This window comes from Crotalus tigris, unplaced genomic scaffold, assembly GCF_016545835.1.
Source record: "Crotalus tigris isolate CLP2741 ecotype Arizona unplaced genomic scaffold, ASM1654583v1 scf7180000024437.13266115, whole genome shotgun sequence".
NCBI lineage: Eukaryota > Metazoa > Chordata > Lepidosauria > Squamata > Viperidae > Crotalus > Crotalus tigris.
Genome location: NW_024100606.1, coordinates 3,752,095 through 3,773,898, shown reverse-complemented (window position 1 = coordinate 3,773,898; position 21,804 = coordinate 3,752,095). Strand labels below are relative to the sequence as shown.

Sequence of the window (21,804 nt, the reverse complement as noted above, 5' to 3'; positions counted from 1 at the left end):
CAGTAGCAGTAGCCAAAAATGCCCAGGTTTTCAGGAGTATCTGTTTAATATCTATTAAGATGTTTAAGCTTCTCTAGTCTTAGTACTCTCCACCCAAAACTCACGAATTTAGTAGGATACCAGGATTAAGCATGAATTCTATGCCTAGCTCATGGACAACTTAGCCTGCCAAGTGTTTGGCAACTACTGACATATTCTTCTTTTTGCAGAATATGTAGTGGGCATTCCTAACATGAGCCTGACACGAGGAGGGGTAAGTACAAGACACAAAGCAGAAGAATTATAAAGAGAGGGGTGGTGCACCTGTTTTGTCTCTTCCAGAGAAAAAAGTGGAATCCAAACAAAAACAGCTTATTTATTGTATATAAAAGAACACATAGCAGCCCTTTTAGGGAACTTCCTTAGGCTCAGTTTACGTACTCTGAGTCTGGACTTGATATTGGGTTGCATGTCTGAACAACAGCACAGATTATGGTCTCCTCCCATGTATGCAGAGAAGCATTTTGTATATGTCCTGATTGCATTTATTCTAGGATTGAGCAATAGCTTATTATTTTTTCCCTCCACTACACTGAAAACAAATCTTGGTTCATAAGAAATAGTGATAGTCACTTAGCAAGTGTTTCCACCTGTTTCGGGCCAGTGAGTGTGTTTGGAATTTTTCTAGGGGGATTTGTCCAGAAATGGTTGCACAGGGGATGCTTGTCCATTTGGAATCTCAGCCTTACAATATAGGTTTTTTATTCCCCAAATGCCCTCTTGATCAGGACCTCTATTTGTTCTGCTTCTTACTCTGGGGGATGGTCAGGCTAAATAACCTCTTGGACTCCAGGTTCCATCTGCCAAGCCAGCATGACTGATGGACAAAGCTGTGGAAATTTTGGTCAAGCAATATCAGATTTTCATAGTGTCCAGTGAACACTCATGGACATGAACATATTGTATATTCTAGTTTCTTGAAAAACAAAAATAGCTGGATCTCTTTGAGAGGGCAGAACTTTAATCTGCTTGATTCTTTGCCCCCATTTCTTATCTTAGGTGGAAATTCTTACAAGGACCTATACATTCCACATTCTCTGGACTCTCCTCAGTGAGCAGGTAAAAAAAATATATCTTTCACTTGCATGGTTTCCTTTGCTTCTTCTAACCCATCAGTAATGTTCTGGTGGTTCCTTCCAAATACGTTTGAAATGCATGCTAGCTGGGCATTCTTGCTTTTGTAATCCTATCTGAAAAGCAAGATGCTTGGGAGGACTTCCTTATACTCTTTTCCCAGTTGGACAGGGAGGAGGATAACTAGAAGATTTAGATAATAAATACAGCTTCCCTGGTATTGCTTAAATGTTGCACTATTGTTGATTCTACTCACTTGGTTCATTGTAAACATTTTTCTTTTTCATAAAGCCAAAAATACAAATGGGATTCCCGGATGAGTAAACCTGAGTCCTTATTCCTCATGGCTCTTAAAATTTTCCAGGTCACTGGGCTAGTAGAATTAGAAAGTAATTCCCATGTGGCAATTTGTTTGATGGGAAGGCAAACTATCATTGTATCAATTGCATAAGTTCCCAGGATGTTTTTATCTTCATTTCTTTCCTTTTGCAGGTGGCATCATATTTTGGGCATACAGTGGCAGTTGCTGATATCAATGGAGATGGGTAAGACCAAAGGAGGTGATCAAAGTAGTCTAAATTTTAATTGGATCCAAGGCAGCTTGAGGGGTAGACAGCTATTAAACTTTGGTCTGAAATTAGGGACCTCATCATCCTACTTTGTGAAGACTTAATACAAAGACTGTTCTAAAGCTGAGGCCTCAAGGAGTAGGTTCAAAAGCATCAGTGTGTTAGTAGATACTAGGCTGGAAATCCAGGGATCACAGATAATGGGGGTCCTAGACAAACTCACAAAGTATTAATGCTTTGGTGAATATGGGCAAGCCTAGCTAACAAGAGTTGATGCTGCCTGATGGCACCACCCTTTATATTTTTCTCATTACTTTTTTTTAAATTATAGCCAAGGAGTTTACTGCATAGTCATAGATGCTGATTTATTATTTCTACTTTCAAATAAACACCAAAAGAAACCTATTGCCAGATCCTACGGCTGTCTAAAAAGGGTAGATAAGACCACATAGTCCAAAGTTTATCATTCAACCCATGAGTACAAGAACAGAGCGGAATGGCAAGAGTTGAGATTTGTCAGGAAGCTCTTCATTGCTTCATCCCAATTTTGTTCAAGTCTTTGAAGAGTTGCAATCCTTACATTAGCCTGGTCTGATGCCCTCCAAACATCTCACTCCTTCCACCAACCCTATTAAACAGCCAGTGTACTGGACGGCCATAATAGAAGCTTTATTCAAATGCTTCAAAAGAGGGCCAACTAGAATTCAATACTAAATGCTAGGCTGTGTTAACTGTGCCAATTTATGGTTTAGTGTAATAAGAAGGGAAGAGATTGGGTTTTTTTAAAGTTAGAATTAGTAAATACAATAAAAGTATTAAAAAAAGAAAGAAAAGAAAAACAAAAGTGGATGAAGATTATTTTCTAGATTATAACAACAACATCGTCTATGTGGACGATGTACTTAGTTTCATATCATAAAGGATAGGTAACAGAGCAGCCATCCGAAGCATTTTTTCTTCTACAGCTTGATTAGCTGTAAAGAGCAGATGAATAACCAACATAGAGTTTTCTGTCCCCATTACCAATTCTAACCACCTCTGTTGGTTGCCCTTGTTTCCAGCCAGTGCCATTATTTCCTGTCTAGGGAAGATTGTCCTCTCCCAACCCATCAGGCCCTTCATGACACCATTTGATAATCATAGCCAAAAAAGATTGCTACTGTGGATAGGAACAAAAGGCCCTAAATGTTTGAAATTCTCTCTCTTTTTAACTTAAATAGTCAATTTGGTAACTGAATAATTTTGGACATTGATTTTAATGGTTCATGTGGCAAGAGGTAATTATTTCCATTATATCACAGGCATTTCAAATGATCCCTTAGGTTCCAATCATCCACCATTCCATTATGAATAATTGCTTCTACATCCTAATAAATTAGAAAAACAACCCACGGAATGTGTTTGTTATCTGTTTACAAAAAAACTTTTGAGAATATGGAGTTTTTGGTTTGAAGAGTATTTAAATCATAAAATTCTCTTGATTACATGAAAAAACAGAATTTACTTCTCAGGCCCTGAAGCTATACTCAAATTCTTAGCAACCACCATAAACTTAGTCAACTGTCCCTGTTTTCTCTGTGTCCTGGTCTGCTAATACTTACCAGGGGCTGACAGTGAGCCCTTTGTCACTGTCTCCTTCATCTGCACCTCTCTGAGTGGAGCACTGGAGGCACTTGGAGGAGAACTGAATGCAGGTCTTTGTAATTTATCCCTAAAGTGCAGCTACAAATGTTAAATTAACCAAAAAGGTTACATGCTGAAATTACCTATCAATCAACTTGCTTCCTCCATTTTTCTTTCAGGGTTTCTTTTTCCATCCAAAGAGATCCATGTGCCCATTTTGGGAATCTGCTGACCTCTGTTGTCAGTTATCTGTTGTTGAAATTTTGGCAAAGGGAATAGGAATCCTATTCCTACTACCGTGTTTCCCCAAAAGTAAGACCTACCCCCAATATAATGATTTTGAGGAGGTGGGCCTAATATAAGCCCCGCCACCAAAATAAGCCCTAGTTTTGGGGTGAGGCGCATGCCTAAAAATCAAGCTGCAGCAGAGGTGGAGTTTACCATTGCAGCCAGGCCTCCAATGGATCGACACTTGCCTCGCTGGCCCACTTCTTCTGCAGCTGAAGGAGCAGCTTTAGCTCCAGCCTACATTTCACAGCCAGAGGCCTTTCCGTAAGGCCTGTGTAGCTGAGAACTGAGTTACAGATTGAATCCCTAGCTCGATTCTCAGCTGCAGAGGCCTTCCAGAAAGGCCTTTGACTGTGAAATGCAGGCCAGAACTGAAGCTGCTCCTTCAGCTGCAGAAGAAGCGGGCCAGCTGGGTGAGGCTGTCGGTGCTGCTGCCGCGAGGTGAGTGCAAAAACACACACATACCCTGAAAATAAGACCTAGTGCCTCTTTTGGAGCCCCCCAAAAACCGGTTCTTATTCTCAGGGAAACACGGTAGCATTAAACAAAAGGCATTATGTAGTAACAATTCTGCCTTTTTCCATATATATATATATATATATATATATATATATATATATATATATATATATATATATATATATATATATATATATATATATATCGTTGGGAAAACTCCCCAACATCTTCAGGGCTGAGAGATCGTTTCTAATAAGATGGTTTAAACGGGTTCCATAGACGTCTGCGTGTGGCTCCTAGACCGTGCTAGCGTTCCCCGCTGAACAGCTGATAGGTGGGAGGGGGAATCGGAGTAAAAATTTCTTCCGTCGTTCTCTCGAGCACTTTTGTTCACATCTCCACCGTCGATCTCAGGGGGTATTGTTAACATTATGTTCCGCCCTCTCCCGGCAGCACTGGCTCTCGTTGCAGCGGGGGGATTTAGTTCGATGTCATTGTGTATCCTACCATGGAGGCAGAGCTTCATCGGCTGCAATTTAACATCTTTCCTCTGCTGCGTGCTCCTGTATTTATCTTTGCTCACATGTACAAGCATCAACTGGATATGGTATTTTTCAATGTTTGAATCATCATCCTCCGTCATGGTGTCCTCCATGCTCATCTTCCCTCGTAGGTCAATATTCAAGTTAAATCCTCCCCGTTTCTGTGAGCAGAAGTCTGATGGTATTTGGGCAGACTCCCCGCTCATGTTACTTTCCCTTTTATCAAGCGAATGGGTCGTCATCACATGTTTTTTCTCCCCTCTCTGTATGGGATATTCACCTTTATTATTGTGGGTAGTGCTAAATTTAGTGGTTCTATCCTCAAATTTCTTAAGCACTCCAATGTCATTATTGTTCTTTCCTCCAATCAAAGGGGGTGTGGGTTCCCCTTGATGTTGTTGGGAGGTGTCTGGGTAGTCTATATCAGATCGTTCCTGGTAGGGAGGAGGTGTAGCTCCTGGTTTAGAATGTTGTGAATGTTGATTGTAAGGTTTGTGATATAAAGGATGATGGTTTGAGTTCCATTTTCATAGCGCTTGTTGCGCTGGGTGTAAGTCAATGTGACAATTGATTGAGTTGTTATTCGAGAACCAGGCTTCTTTTAGCAGCCGACCTCCCTTCGTGGCATCACTGGCTACGATAAGGGTGTTATCGAAGTCAAACTGATGGCCTTGTTGTGCCATATGCATCCAAAGTTGTGAGTGTGGTTCGCCTCATTTTATGGCCAGTTTGTGTTCGTGGAAGTGAGTTTTCAAAAGTTTTCAAGTCGCATTTTCACCATCATTATTGAATATATATATATATATATATATATATATATATATATATATATATATGGAATACTCTAACAAATACTTTAACACCCTCATACTGTTACCAACTTTTTCCATTCATGACCATACCCAGCACATTAGAAGTGTATTGTAATAATGCCTATTATATATTTTCACTCAAATGTATATGCCGCAAGTGTGATTCTGCAACTATTAACAAAGAAATAGAGCACAAGTGCAAAAGAGTGACAAAATTGCAATCAAATAAGTTTACAGTATTGTAATAGGATTTTGCCTAGATTTGCTGATCCATAAGCTACTATAATGGTTTCCATTAGGCTGAATCAAGATTTAATCAAGCTCTTTGAAATCAATTACATTTATGATTAAGCCTGAATCCAACAATGTTACAATCATTTAGTTTTCATCTTTCATATTGTAAAATATTTGTCATTTGGACACAATTTTCTTTGAACATACATTAATAATAATTTAAAAAATAAGTATTTCCTCATTGCTATGGAATGAAAGATCAATTAAAGCTGTAAAAATCATGAATCATTTTCTAACTCCCATCATTGCAATATCTTATATCTCTTATCCTCTACTCCAAGTAATAATACAATTTATAGTACAACACATACAGAGATATCCCATTAATTTGTGTTGCCTTAAATATATTCATAGAGAGTCTGGTGTAGTGGTTAAAAGCACTAAGTTAGAAATTGGGGAGTATGAATTCTAGCAGTGACTTAGGCACAAAGGCAGGTGGGTAGCCTTGGGCCAACCATTCTCTCTGAGTCCTAGGAAGAAGACAATGGGAAACCCTTTCTGAAAATGTTGCTAATAAAGCGGCAAGGCTTGTCTAATTCTCAGCAGTCAAGAGTAGCTCTAAAGTACACAGGCATACACAGAAACACTATTCCTAAGCACAGAAGAAAAGTGCTTCTTTATCATTTTGTATTGAAAGTATTAATTTAATTTAAAATGAAAATAGAAGAGGCCTAATTTGAGGATGATAATGTTGAGGTGAAGCAGATAGCTCATGAGAGGCAGAAGAGTCTGTAAGAACACACCTTAAAGGCTATTGATCCTCCTGTTTGCTGTTTACTGACTACAAAACAACATTATCGTGCCAGTTCTTACAGGTATTGATTATTGCCATAATCTCCTTCAAAGCAAGATCATCTTCCCTGATCTAAAAGCATGTTATTAGCCTTTTCAGAGAAGAGGAAGGGGAAGATATGTTGGTTCTCTTGAGAATCCAGGCAGTGGCACTAGAGAAGAAACATTGCCTGGATTCTCAGAACTACCCACATAAGAGAATGATGTCAGAGTTGGGGAAAGGTCTAAAAAAGAAGCAACAGAACAGGTGTTACTGGAGAAATAACAGTCTTTTTGCAGCTTCCCTTACAACTCCAAAGCACATGTTTATTCTTGGTTCTGTTCTCCTGGTCTCCTTTATGTAGATGCAGCTTCCAGTAGTAAGTACTACACTTCTTAGCTAAGTTTCATTGGTATGTGGGACCTGTGAATCTGACACATAAAAATGTTTCTGCGTGTTGTTTATTTCTTTTTTTGAAGAAATTGAAATCTCTCAGTGATGGTGATGGAAAGAACCGATGTAACCTGCTAGAGTACAGTATGTAGGAGAGCTCTACTGGAGCAACTATAAGGCCTGCCTGAATCTATTATGGCTAGCCAGATGCTTCTTGAAATGCCCATAGTTAGACTTCTGCAAATCCACTGTAACTTAAGTTCTCAGTGTTAGGCAGGTTACTCTTACCGTTGTTATACTGTATTTGCTTTGGCTGAGCTGGAGACTATATCCTAAATAACCTCTTACAAATTGTTTTTCTGTGTCCCAGGAAAGATGACATTTTAGTGGGTGCCCCCCTTTTCATGGAGCGCCGCTCAGATGGGAAACTCTATGAAGTGGGAAGAGTTTATTTATACCTACAGCGGAAGAGCCCACGCCCTTACAGAACCCCTTGGCAGAAGTTGACTGGCAAAGATACCTATGGCCGTTTTGGCATGGCTATTGCTCCTTTGGGTGATATAGATCAGGATGGCTACATTGGTAAGAAGAAGTGGATGGGAAATAGGGAAGAAAGCAATCTGGAAAATCCCAGTGTTGTATCTCTGTTCAGCTACCTCCCACTGTTGAAAGAGAGACCACTGTATCATCACATGAACCAGGATTCATTGTGGCTGAGTCTAGATGCCCATAGATGACTTATAGATGTTTTAAATATTTAAACATTGCCCAGAGTTGCCTTGAGGTAAGATGGGCAGCCTATAAATTTTACACATGAACAAACATTGGCCCCTGTCTTAGAATAGTTTAGATGGTAATAAGTATGCATTTGAGGTTGTAAAGAGGCTCCATTCTTCGTTACAGCATACCTTTTCAAAGATCCACCTGAAAGTAACCTTAGTCATCTGCAGTTTCTTTTCACCACCCTATTAGTATCCATATCTATTGGTCTCTTACAACCTAAATTTGGAGAATACTCAGTTTAATCTTCTGTCTTCCTAATGCTTGAAGTTGGTGTCATCATCCATCTGCACCTGTCCATGGCACAAACACTCATTTATTGTTACAAATAATACAAAAACCTATCCTGGCAATGTGGTTGTTGTTTTGTCATGTCTTTATGATTTTGTCTTCATCTATTCTCTAGCCCTTAGGTGAGGCAGACTTAAGGCATCATTCGTTGTGCTGGGGTTAAACTAGAGTATCCAATAACAGCTACAAGTGTGTAAAACCTGCTAGGCTTTGTCACTTAGTTGGTGAGTGAGATCAGAAAGGTTTTTGATCTCTGGCCAGTCCATCTGTTGCTGTTCTGCTGTGTCTCAGAGTTAGACACACTGGATGCACTAGTGAAATATCAGAATTGTGCAATGCCAAATATCAAAATTGTGCAATGCCATCAGCTGCTCAGCTGGCTGTTCTGTACATGCTTTAATTTGATAGTCTTCGCTGGCTTAGTGGAAGGTTGATGGACCAACCCTTTGCCCCTCTTTGCTTCTTGAGAACAGCGAGGAATCTGAAAGTCAGTATTAATTGCCTGCATTGGAAAGGAAAGGAAAGGAAAGGAAAGGAAAGGAAGAAAAGAAAAGAAAAGGGAAATCCTGAGTAAAAATAAGATTAAGCTACCTTTTTGACACTAATCTGTTATTAGTTTCACTTTATTTAATTTGGGTTATGAGCAAAATGAGTGTATGAAAAGGGGCACCAAAAGTTCTGGATATTCATAATCAAAACAGCACTGTTTGGCAATGAGTTAGAGCAGAAGTAATAAGGGCAGGATAGGGATTGGCAATGGGGGTACCACGTTTTCTGCCTAAAAATTGAAGGAAATCAGTTTAATTCAGCATTGGAAAATACCCTTTGTATTGCTTTTCTTTTGGCTTTTTCACCTTGTTTCCCCATTATATTTGCCATTATATTCTGTTTCCACAGACATAGCTATAGGAGCACCCTTTGCAGGCCAAGATGGAGGTGGCCAGGTTTACATCTACCTTGGACACAGTGAAGGATTGAGTGCATCTCCAAGCCAGATCCTCAAGAGTCCCTTTTCTGAAACTGCTGGTTTTGGCTTTGCCATCCGTGGAGCCTCTGACATAGATCTTAACGGTTATCCTGGTAATACAATATTTTGTTATATCATATGCTTTGCCTAATCTATTTGAACCAAAGTAGAACAATGCTGAAGTTTCCCAAGAGTTTTGTTTTGATCTAAACCAGATTTCCTCTAGTATGGCCCTTTTAAATGCATATCATGATGACTTCCAGCATCAGCATCATTGTTATCATCATCATCATTATCATCATTTAACATATGATGAAAACATGACAAAAAAAGTAAACATATATACACAATCCACATAATTATATTCAAAACATCTACAGGGGGTATGGCAATGGCCTCATAACTGGATGTCCAGTTCAGTTACCCAGCGATCCTCTCTGGTTTTGCTTCATGTAGATCTTCTAAAGAACCAGAGAATGCATGTCATGGGCAGTCTTGCAAAATATGTTTAATATTTTGTATATCAGCACCACAATCACATAATTCCATAATTCCAAACTAGCATGACTTTTGATCTTGTAGACTAGAAACCATAAAACAGACCAATGTAGGAGAACTTTGTTAAGGAAAGACTAATTTATGCCATAGGTAGATTGAAAAAAATATTTTAATTAGTCAAAGATATGAATATATGCAAAATCCTGTGATTTTTACTAGGAAAGCTTAGACTGACTGCTATTCTTTTCAGTGGAATGGGTAGCACTGAGCCTCAGAACAATGGCTGATGGAATGTTGCATCCTTAATGAATGCCCTGTTTTTTATCTTGTTCTTCACACCCAGATGTGCTAGTTGGTGCTTTCAGGATCAACAAGGTGGCTGTATACAGGTGAGTGAATGTGGCCAAGACCTTTGAGTCTCATAATATGAAGTGCAGCTACCTGTCAGTGCTTTTTTTTCTGAAATTTGTGACATCATCTTTCTGTTCCAAGAACCATCACATGTTCTTTCAAGAGCCCCCACTTTTTAGTGAAACACACTGGATACTTGTGAAAACTAGTGCTGAAAGGGTTGCCAGGAATTTGTACCAATTGGTTTAGTGTTGGGACTAGAAAATGTCTGGAAAATGGCAAAATGTCTTCATTTTGACATGTTTTATTTTTATTTTTACTTAACAAATGCCATAAATTTATACATGAAGATGAAATTGTATATGAAGAAAAAGAAATCAAGGAACTATTGAAAAGGCAAATAGGTACCTAAAATGTCTTATTTAATGTTGATTTTTTTTGCTTAGCCAAATTTAGAAATATAGAATTGTAAACAATTCTATATTGTAAACAATATAGGGTTTTGTTATATCCCATTGATTTTGGGGACGTTGAATTTATGAATAATCTACAATTTTGCCATAGGAAACTCTAAATTAAATTATAAATAGGTCAGTTTCCTAAGCAAAACTTATAGAGTTATGGTGATTGTTGTTCTTACTTTGCAAATAGAATTGTTGGGTTTGCACTTTGACAAGTTTGGTGATTGTGAAAAGACAACTTATTGAGCAAACAAATAGTTGTAAGCAGTAGTGATCTATTACCTGTATGTCTTGGAAAATCTCTTAGCATTTTTTTTCCATCTTGTGCCCAGAACTAAATAATTTCTTCTTTTGACTAAAACCAAGTCTATAAAAGCTATTCTCTATACTTGGGTAAGTGAAAAGTTAATCTTATGATTAAGGATTATAACTAGTTAGAGGCCACCCAAATCTTTTATATTGCATTATAATTTTGCATATAACTTAGTATCAAACTTCACAAAAGTATATACTGGCATTCTCCAACCTGAAGGCTTTCATATATGATAGGAATTGTACAATTCTTGTTTCCACTTACACAGAAGCCCTTTGGCTGAGAAACGTTGATATATACCCAAGTCAGAGTAGCTCCACTCAGAGGAAGGTCTGTGATGTGATGCAATTCTTGGCTCTAGAACTTCTTTCTTTAATGCAGTATCTTCTAATGGGTTGATGTATTGTTCTATAGAAAGACACTACAGAAGATCATAAAATTGGAGGAAGCTGGCCCAGGGCATGGATGCTGTTGAATTAACTAGTTAAAGGCAGAACATTTTATTGTAGAGAAATTTTACCCATCCATCAGCATATGTCCATGACTAGAAATTTTGGGAAAGTCCTTTGTCTCATTCACCGAGGATGAATAAGGGGATCATTTAGTCAGCATTTATCTCAGCTGCATATGCACATCTGTAATGTTTGTCTTCCTTAGAGCTCAGCCAATGATTATACTCAAAGCCCACCTTTCCATACCTGATGTGCTTGATTCAGAGAAGAAAACATGTCCAGGAAAACAGGCTAGCTGGTAAGCATAGTGGGAAACGCATCCATGTTATTATAAATAATTAAGCATGGTCCCATGGATTATGTGCTTTGCTCAACACCTGAGCCTACCCACTGAATTTTCTTTCCTAGTAGAAAATCAAGAGTGGCAGGGTTAATTTCTTTGGAGGTATCTTTTCCCTAACTGGTATTCTCCAGATATATTGGGACCTCAAGTCCCAGAATTCCCAGCTAGCTGCGAGAAAATGACTAAGAAAAATAGCCATTATATTTCAGCATTTCTAGCTGGCACCAATTGTGAGAAGGCTGGTTAGATGTATTCATTAAAAAAAAGATATTCTCTAACATGCTAAGAAATGGAGAATGCTAAGCCAGCCCTGCCCCCAGAGATGGAAATATTAAAAAGAATATTATATTTCCTCAAAGGATCTTTAAAAGGCAGAAAAGCATGCTCAGTTTTTCTTAATAGCCCCAAGTCTCCCTCCCCCAAGCAGAAACCAGCTCTGTAGAAATGCAGATATCATAATCCTTTCAGAAAGATTGGAGCCAGGAAACTGATGAAATTAGAAAGACAAAAATCCCTAGAATCAAAAACCCCTCACCCAAGAAATCCAACACAGGAAGTAAGCCATCAGCCACTGCCCCAGAGAAGCAGTATATGACCTTTGGGACATAATAGAATTAGCCCACCACCATCAGAATACCAGAAAGGCATACTGAACCTCAGGTCGAAGTTCATGCCAAGGAACAACTCCAAACACAAAAGTCCAAGAAGGTATAAAAACCCACCACTCCCTGCTCCATGTGGTCAGCTTTCCCAGAGCCACGTTTCTGTCTGGCTCTGTTCTTCAATAAACTACAACCATCATTCTAAAGCAGTCTCCATTTTGTTTATTCCCAGCTTGGACTGGACTCTGATGAAGATTTTTCTTTCAACAATAACATAGGATATGAAGTCTAGCCAATAAGTCAGAATAATCAAAAACACAAAACTAGTTGGAGTTTTCAGAAATCTTTGCCATTTGGCACTGTCCCACTGTTTGATTATAGTTACCTTCTTTCTATTAAAAATGTGAATATGTGGGGGGCAGATAAAAAGGATTTACTATGTATTCCTTCTTTGTTTATTAGTTTGCCTGGTGTGTGTCTAAGATGCTAATCTGAGATCACTTCTTTCTGCCTTTCTTCCCAAGCACAAAGCACATGTTCTAGACTTTACTTGTATCTATAATATATTTCTTGTAATCAAATAATCTTTCTGGTATATTGTAGTTATAAAATTTGTTTCGCTAATTATTGTTCAGGTCAAATTCCCACTTTCTACAAGCACAAAACACTTCAATATCTTTAAATTCATGAACTGAAATGTATAATAAGATTTGCAACTGTACAGGTGGGATTCAGAAAGGTAGGTTCTATGGTTAGTTATTTGCCAGTTGGGTATATGCTGTTTGATCTATGAAATGAGCCTCATTTTCTTTTTCCTTATCAATGTAGCTTCAACATTCAGATGTGTGTAGGAATGTCGGGAAAGAACATTCCATCAGAAATTGGTGAGTGTTGAATCAGTAATTTGGAAGAACAGAGGCCATTGTAGTTATGATCATTTACATAGATATCAAGAGGGATGAGATAAAAATCCAGACAGTGTGAATTCTGAGGTTTCAGGGTTCTCCCAGGTGAAAGATTTTTCAGAAACTTGGAAGTAATACCCTACAATGGTGTTTCTCCAGCTTAGCAACTTTAAAGTATGTAGATGTCAAATCCCAGAATTCCCTAGCCACCCAGGTTGATTAGGGATTTCCCAACAATTGAAACCCATACATCTTAAAGTTGCCAAGATTGAGAAACACTGCTGTAGAGATAGTATTGCACACAACACATTTTTTTTATTATACAGAGTCTCTGATGAGGCAGGATTAATAAAATTCATTAGTTCCTTAAGCAATATTTGTAGAAAGATAAGAACTAGTTCTCCTGAGACAGTTAACAAATGTGTGCAGCTTTACCTGATTGCCACAGTTTTTGTTTCTATGATGAGAAATTTTGGAATTTAATTTTTAATATGTACATGAAAACATGGTTATTTATTAACATATCAGCATGCCTAGCATTTCAGAAAGAAAAAAACCTGGATGAAACTCTGTTTCTTAACTCAGCTGTGCCAGAAATGAAATTAACTAGTCCAAAAAAGTATTTTGCTGATTTCTTTGAGAAAGTAGCTGAAAGTAAGAAATGAGTTATTAACTCATGTTTCCCACCTATTCACCAAGAGGTACTTTCCACATTTGTTTATTTAGATATGAAAACTACTGATTCTATTTTGGTATTAGTGGTTATAGTAAATGGGGGAAGGATCTTAATCTAATGCCCCATAGAATGCTGGATCAACTCCCATTAATCCTAAACAGCACAATATTGCTGTCAAGTTAGATACAAGTGTACAGTTTTTCCATTAAACATTCCTAAATTTTCTGAATTCTCACATAGTATTAACAAAGAACATACAGTAAGTCTGGACTATAAAAACACTGCAGATGTTTGACTCAAAAGTCTTTTCTTGTACAATAGAAGACAAGAATTTGGTACGGTATTCTAGTTATCAATATATATATTGTAGATTGAGAATTGTCTATTAATCTTCATCACCATCATGTTGTTTTTTGCCTGTTTCCTTGTGTCTGCTAGAATTAAATACAGAGTTACAGCTGGACCATATGAAGCACAAATTTGGGAGGCGGGTTTTTTTGCAGCAAACCAACCAACCAAGTCAGATATTCCAACTGAAACTATCCAGAAAAATTCCCCTGACCTGTAAGAATGTCACAGTTTACTTACGGGTAGGTATCTCAGGCATCAAAAGCGTGTCTTTGTTTCTGTGTGCATGTGTTTGGAATAGTAAGGAATGGTTGAGCAATAGGTTCTGCTTTACTTTGGAAATTATGTTCAGCTTTGAAAGTTGCAGCCCAAGATTTGCAGGGAAACAAAGAAGAATGCTGAGTGGGTTTTCCCTTCTCTACTTTGGGAGCTACCAAGGCCACCTTCTTATGTTTGAACTTTTAATCTGTCATTTTACAAATCTGGTCTTGGAAGTTTGGGCCCTTTTGTGGTACTTTCCTGTCTTGGAATAAAATTCTTTATGCTACTGTATCAATATCAATATCCTCACTCCTTCAGAAGAGGAGAATAATTTCCAGATGTGAATGTACTACAAATCTCAGCAGCCACAGTCAGGAAACATGACTAATGGCAGGGGATTTTAAGTGTCATAGTTCAATAAAAACTAGACAATTTCTATTCTTTTTTTTCTAGGAAATTTGGTTGGTATCTTAGCTTTTGGCAAAGCTCCTGCATATTTTTCACTGCATAAATCAAAAACAATTTCATTATGGCTATTATGTTAGCCTAAATAATGCAGAGATTAACCATTCCATGATGATGTTGAACCTGTGAGGAAATTTGAAATTGGGAGAGTGTTTCCTGCTCTTAGAATTATAGAGATGAGAAACAGTGTTATGAATATTAGAGTTACTGCCTTTTTGTTTTGGCAGGACTTTTGTGTCTTTCAGTTTGATAAGTACTACTGAATTCTTTTGTGTCTCTAGAAATTTCTCTTTGCTGAGATGAGAATTTGTGACTTCTAGAAAATCAAAAGTTCCCCACTTCTGTGTTAGAGTTACAAAACTTTCAGAAAGATGTAATTTAAGCACATATTTTCCAACTGGATGTCCTCCAGATTTGTCAGATTACAGCTCCAAACTTGCTAGATGGAGATGATGGAGTTGTAGTCCCATATATGTGGAAGGTGCGCAGCTGGGAAAAACTTACCCCATGGGATCTGTAAACTGTTTTTTACATACACTCCTTCCCAGGATCAAGCTGATTTCAAAGACAAACTGAGTGCCATTGTTGTGAGCCTCAACTTCAGTTTGGCATCCTTCTCCAGAGCTGGAATTCTGCAGCCTATTCTCTCTGGCCAATTGATTGTCCAGGAACAGGTAAGACTTCTTTCTTCTTCAGCTGAAAGCAAGTGCACTGGGAACTACCACATTCTGCTTATAAGATTGGTTTTTAATTTTATATTGTGATTATTATTTTGATATGTGGTTTGCTTGCTTGTTTGCTTGTCTGAATGCTTGTTGAACATAGGGTTTATCTCTAAAATAAGTGTTTCCAAAGAGGTGGCTTTGGTAAACATAGCCTATGCATGCCCAAGAATAAGTCTGAGTAGATGGAATATTCCTCTTCCAGAACTGCATGCAAATTGTAGATCACAGACAATAATAAATTGTTTAGTCTTAAGGTGCCATGAGACTTTTGTTGCTGCTATTACTAAAGTAAATAATTTTGAATTATTTAGCTAGCTGCTGTTTATAGAAAGACTGGAGCAGTCCCTTCTGGACTTGGATTCAAGCTATTTGATTAGAGGTGATGTATGTCACGTGGAAAAGAAATGGGTTTTGTACATAAAAGGTTTGCAGACTGAGGGCCCTAATGGATTTAAATGCAACTTCGGAGCCATCAAAGTTGCCACCAAATGATATTTTTTATGTGAAAGAATGGGAAAAATGATTGAGTAGAAGGGATATAGTCATATTAATTGTAAACATAAATATAATGTTAATTCAGTTCAAAAGGAGATTAATCTAAATTAGATGTAGTTTTTGTCTGGCTTCATTCACTTATTTATTACAAAATTATCTTATTTAAGAGATGGGCAATTGCAAAGGTATGTAGTTAACTGGACTTGGTGAGAGGTTCTGCATGCTCTGAACTTTCTATTTCATATCTGGTATCTTCGTATCTGTAGATTGAAGGGATTTTTCTTATGTATTCCTTAACTAGGAATACCATGGAATAACATGGACTGTGTATATAGCAGTCCATATACGCCTCCAAATTATATTTGCTATTCATTCAATGATAGCTGTTTAGGTTTCCTCTTATCCACAGACCCGCATCATTCTAGACTGTGGAGAAGACAACATCTGCATTCCAGATCTCAAACTCTCTGCTCACACGTAAGCATCAATAGCTTAGGCTGGGTTGGCCACAATTGCTGAGGGGTGAGAAAAAAGCATAGTAATATGCTGATAATGTTTGTAATTTTTCTAGGTCTTTTATTATTTATTTTATTAATCAAATTTACGTGGCTGCCCATTTTACAGAAAGCAATTCTGGGCAACCATCTTTTGTAGGACTTCCATAAATCTCCAATAGTAAAACATGTCATTAAATTGCAGAGATGATCTATAGTTTATAGTAAGGACAAAGGTCACCATAACTAAATGTTTATTATTATTTTTAAAAATAGTTTTATTAGTTCATTTTTAAATAAGCATATGTAATACAAAATGAACAATTCACCTCAAGCAAAGAAAATGAAAACACAACAAAAGAAAATAATAGAAACAAGAAATTACAAACATATTCCAAGTTCATCTGAGGTCTTTAAAAGGAGACACTAAGCTTTCATGTTCATCAAGCCCAATATTTTTTTTCAAAGGGAGAAATAATGTGACATTTTTCTAATTGACAGAATATATAATTTTGTCAAGAATTGCTAAATCATACATCTCTGGAATCCAGTCCATTATATCTGGGGTCATAGCATTATTTCCATATCATAAATATTATGATACCATAAATATAGTATTTTTCCTTCTGCTAATTCCTTTTTGCTATTCCTGGTGCACAAAAAATCATCTTTGTTCAGAACATACTAAATTCCAAGTACAATATGAATGTCTTTAAAAACCAATGCTTTCCCAATCTATAATCATATTGTACAATATTACTCCAAAAGGAGTATAATGAAGAACATGACCATAACATTAAAGTGCCAGAAATTTGTCAGTGAATATGATACTTATAGTTTCAATTAACATTAAGTAAATGTTAAGACATTGCAAGAAAAATATGTTTAATCTGGTTGAGACAGATCTTTAATACAAAGTAGACATGCAAAAAATGTTGCTGGATTTTGCATCTTCCTTTTCTTTCAGACAGTTCAAGAATCATATGCCATTCATTTTTTTTAAATGAATAAAGAAAGGTAGTCAGATATCAATGAGTGGGAAGGCAAAATATGTCCTTTCTAATCCAGCAAAATGTTTCAACTTCCACCGGTCTTCCAGTTGACCTTGGTGCAGTGGTGGGATTCAGCCAGTTCGCACCACTTTGGCAGAACCGGTAGCTATTTTTTTGTTGCCCAGGCCCAGAACGGACTTCCGAAAGCAGCATCCACACTGAGAACCAGTTGTTCGCATATTTGAATCCCACCACTGCCTTGGTGCATACTCAAACCTCAACCAACAATTTTGCCTTGCCAATTGCAATATTCTAATTACTGATGCAGAAGAATAATGCAGCCATTATTTAGTAATCTTTCTTTTCTATGTTTTTATGTCTCAGGAATGAAGCTTTCCTGCTTGTTGGGGCTGAGAATGTGGTTCTCATCCATATTACAGCAACAAATGCTGGAGAAGGAGCCTATGAAACTGAGTTAGTGGTGGAGCTGCCATTTGGGGCTTACTTCCAAAGAGCTAACAGCAGTGCACAGGTGAGGTCAGATACAGTTGTTGAATTTTAGCTTCCAGCATCAGTCACTACTGAGTATTTTGGCTAAAGTTGCTATGTATTGTAGTTCAGGAATATCTGAAGTCCAATTTACCCAGTACGGAAAAACGATTTTGTCATTGTGGCTATACACTGACAGAAAATTCAGTCTTGTAGTTTTTTATGCCTCTTTAGGAACAGAGCCAAGAAAAACAAATGTTTTCACCTCCTTTTTATTCCATTCTTAAAAGTGTGTTTTAAATATTATTTCCAAAAAATATTTACATTTTCTTGCTTCTTGTGATCACAGGTCAACCCTGAGTTGACTGGAAGCTCAGATTCACCAAACTTGATCATCATGTTGATCATCCTCCCCCTCGGAGGGAGGTGAATGGTTAAGAAATAGGAAATATAAATAAATAAAAATAAATAAATTTGGATATGCTAAATTATCTGCAATACATTTGGTTGAAATCAATTGCTGCATATTAAAAAACTGTGCTGTATAACAATGCTCAGTCTCTAGGGTTGTCAAACTGCTGGCCTGTGGGCCGGCTGCATCATACAGAGGCCATGCCCACCCCAGCTCCGGCAATGCAAAAAAAAGTCACGATACGTCACGACACATCACGTGATGTGGCAAGTTTGACACCTGTGCTCTAGATTGTGAGTATAACCACACTGAAAGTCTCTTTGGGTTATACTGCTATATTTGCAAGTATCTTAATTCAAAACCATCTAGGATTTTTTTTGCAGCTGGATACCACACATGGCGGTTGGACTAGATCAGGACGTTTCAACCGGTGGTACGCGTACCACTGGTGGTACGCGACCACCTGGCTGGTGGTACGTGGCGTCACCTTCCTTCCCCCCTGGTCCTTCCCAGATCACTTGTTTGTGGAAAACATGCTGCTTGGCGGCAGCCTGCACAAACCCTACCGAACGTGCCCTGCAGAGTACGCGCAAAGAGTGCAGGTGCAGAGCAAGGCCCCACCCTCCCCAGGGACTCATTGTGCAGCAACCGGATTGACTTCTTCTCATGCACGCAGGTCAGCAGGATCTGTATCGCCCTTCCCCTCCCTCTTCTTACTTCACAACAAGCGCTAGCCTAATATCCCCTTCCGGGTTGGGAGAAGCACACGCCGTTGCCTGTATCGCAGGCTTAAAGTCTGAAACAGCCGGGCTCTTGGCTGACTGATCGCCTTTCTCCCCCCCTCAACTTTTCTACAAACCGGGAATCGTGGCTTAGTGTGGGCTTGGAGCGGGTCTCGCGGTGCCCGTGCACCCCTTGGATCAGACAAGTGAGCGATCGACTTTAGCCTTTGGGGAACAAAAGCCGGTCGGGGCTGATCTCTTCCTGCCCAGGAAGGCTGGAGAAGCTAGGAGAAAGTCAATTATTAGAGGGGGGGGGAAGTCACTTCTTCATTTAAGGCAGTTTTGGAAAAGTAACTTTTGCTGGAAAGGAAAGCAGATTTTTTTTCCCCTTTTCTTGGATCACCTTCTTTGCTTGGCCCTCTGTTGCCTGTATTGCAGGCTTAAAGTCTGAAACAGCCGTGCTCTTGGCTAACTGGTCGCCTTTCTCTTTTCGGGAGATGCACCTTTGCAGCGGGTTTCCCCTTCTGTTAATTATTGGAGGTTTGAAAGGCAAGCTGCTCCCAAATGGCGAGAGTGACGCAGTTCTCTGACTCTCTGCTTCAGGGGGAAAATTTTGGGGAAAAATGACTGGGAGAAGTAGCCAGTTTGTAACATACGTGCCTGAAAATGGGAGGTGAACTGGCCACATCCCCGCCCTGCCTGTGTGCTCTCCTCTGCTTCTGCACACGCACAGGCAGGGCCGTGATGTGTTGCTGCCTGCCAAAACCAGGCTGGGGTCTGGGCAGCATAGCACAGGATGAAGGAATAGAAGGAGGAAGGGACAAAGGGGGAAGTGAAGGAAAGAAGGAAGGAAGGGACAATGGGAGAGAAGGGAGGGAAGGAGGAAGGGATAAAGAGGGAGGTGAAGGAAAGGAAGGAAGGAAGGGACAATGGGAAAGAGGGAGGGAAGGAGGAAGGGACAAAGGGAGGTGAAGAAAAGGAAAGAAGGAAGGGACAATAGGAAAGAGGGAGGGAAGGAGGAAGGGACAAAGGGAGGTGAAGGAAAGGAAGAAAAAAAGGAAGGAAGGGACAATGGGAGGGAAAGACGGCAGGAACCCGCCCCAGTCGCATCCCCCCTTCACCAGAGATCCACGGATTCCCCCCCACAGGCACCCTGCAAGCTGAGTGATCAGCTGGCCACACACCCCCGCCATTGATCACATGGCCCTGGGACACTGTGAACGTCATAAGTATGAATCAGTTGCCAAGCAATCCGAATGTAAATCACAAGACCCTGGGGATGCTGCAATAGTCATAAGTGTGAAAAATGGTCATAATTCGCTTGTAACTTCAAATAGTCACAAAGTGAATTGTTGTAAGTCGAGGACTACTTGTACTTTCTCATTTTTTCCTTTTTTTTTTTTTTTTGGTCAAGTTTTTGATACCTTGCTGGGCGAGTGTTGGTACTCGGATATTGCCTTATCCGAAAAGTGGTACAATGGGTAAAAAGGTTGAAAAGCCCTGGACTAGATGACCTCCAAGATCCCTTCCAACTTTATTATTATTATTATTATTATTATTGTTGTTGTTGTTGTTGTTGTGCATTATAAGTTTTTCTGAGATTTAACTTTCTTTGAATTTGATTTGTTTTGTGCTAAAAGCATGAGAAAATCTGCTACCATATATAACAAATTTAGTTTTGCTTCAAAAGGGGCTCTGATGACCTAGAGACAATCTTTCCAGTTGAATAGCAATAGTATGAAAATCCTTTCATTCATTTTGTCATACTGCTCATTCAGTCTTCCAAGGTTAAGTATACTTAAACACACTCCATCCCTTTTGCCTGCAGAAACTGATCTGTAATTTCCGCAAGGAAAATGAAACCCGATTGGTGGCTTGTGAAGTGGGCAACCCAATGAAATCCCATACAGAGGTAGGGGATACATTTCTAAAATGAACTTGTTTTCAAGTTTGCTCTGAAGTCTGAAAAAGTAGCAAAAATCTAGAAAGGAATGGAAAATGTTTTTCTCCAAATTATACTACATTTCCTTTAACTTGGTAAATAGAGCTGAATGGGATCTAAACAAAACTAATGTTTTTTCCACCAATGCATGACACTTTTATTTTTTGCATATAAACAGAATAGAATTGTTACTAATATCTTTTGATTAATACATACAAAGGCAGTTACTAAATTCTATTCTAAATTCTAAAATCCTAGTAAGCAGGATTATTGTCACATGACTTATCTGATTCATATTATATCACAAATCCACAGTCTAGCATTTACAGGCACATAGATAAATTATTGAGAAATTGTAGCAGAAAGCAAACCATTGACATCAAACAGCATCCTAGGTTGTTACAAAGTATTTTCTTAATCTATTGGTCTTAAGCTCTCCTCTACTCCCTGATTTCAATATGGTCATTCTTACTTTTTTTCTTGCCCCTTATTATTTGCAGATCAAATTGGATTTGGAACTAAGTATCAGCCAGTTAGAAGATGCCAATAATAGCATTGTCTTTGTGCTTCAACTAAAGAGGTAACATTCAATCAGGCCTCACTGGCTTAATCTCTGAAATCAATTTCTCTTTTTTAACCTGGAGCTTCCCAAATGAATTACAACTTCTGGATTCCAAGCCATTATCATCCAACACATTTCCATGGAAATTGTAATCCTGGTAGATTTGGTGGTGCTAGACTGGGGACTGCTATTGTACCAGCGTCCTTCAGCATTCTCCAACCAAAAGGCAGAAAAACAAACCTATATTTGTTTTATCTATTTTTATTTTATTAAAAAAAGTTAAAATTCAAAACTTCAAAAAATTTGAACAGAAACAAACAAAAATAACACACAAAACAAGCAAGACATTGAAAAAAGTGCATTAAAAATACAAGAACCCATATATACATATTA

General features: G+C 38.4%; 1 protein-coding gene across 5 annotated transcripts in view; it reads left to right on the top strand.

The window, feature by feature from the left end:
* ITGA2B (integrin subunit alpha 2b) overlaps positions 1-21,804 on the top strand; it is a 91,601-nt gene that overhangs the window by 26,996 nt on the left and 42,801 nt on the right. For 3 of the 5 annotated variants that reach the window (XM_039331298.1, XM_039331295.1, XM_039331299.1), the window contains 14 exons: positions 210-253; positions 1,039-1,098; positions 1,606-1,658; positions 7,236-7,447; positions 8,834-9,016; positions 9,745-9,790; positions 11,184-11,276; positions 12,752-12,807; positions 13,943-14,094; positions 15,127-15,252; positions 16,190-16,275; positions 17,669-17,816; positions 20,736-20,819; positions 21,350-21,429. In XM_039331298.1, the coding sequence (XP_039187232.1) occupies positions 210-253; positions 1,039-1,098; positions 1,606-1,658; positions 7,236-7,447; positions 8,834-9,016; positions 9,745-9,790; positions 11,184-11,276; positions 12,752-12,807; positions 13,943-14,094; positions 15,127-15,252; positions 16,190-16,275; positions 17,669-17,816; positions 20,736-20,819; positions 21,350-21,429 (1,423 nt within the window). The remainder of the gene's footprint in view (positions 1-209; positions 254-1,038; positions 1,099-1,605; positions 1,659-7,235; positions 7,448-8,833; positions 9,017-9,744; positions 9,791-11,183; positions 11,277-12,751; positions 12,808-13,942; positions 14,095-15,126; positions 15,253-16,189; positions 16,276-17,668; positions 17,817-20,735; positions 20,820-21,349; positions 21,430-21,804) is intronic. The other 2 variants (XM_039331296.1, XM_039331297.1) reach the window with 2 other exon arrangements.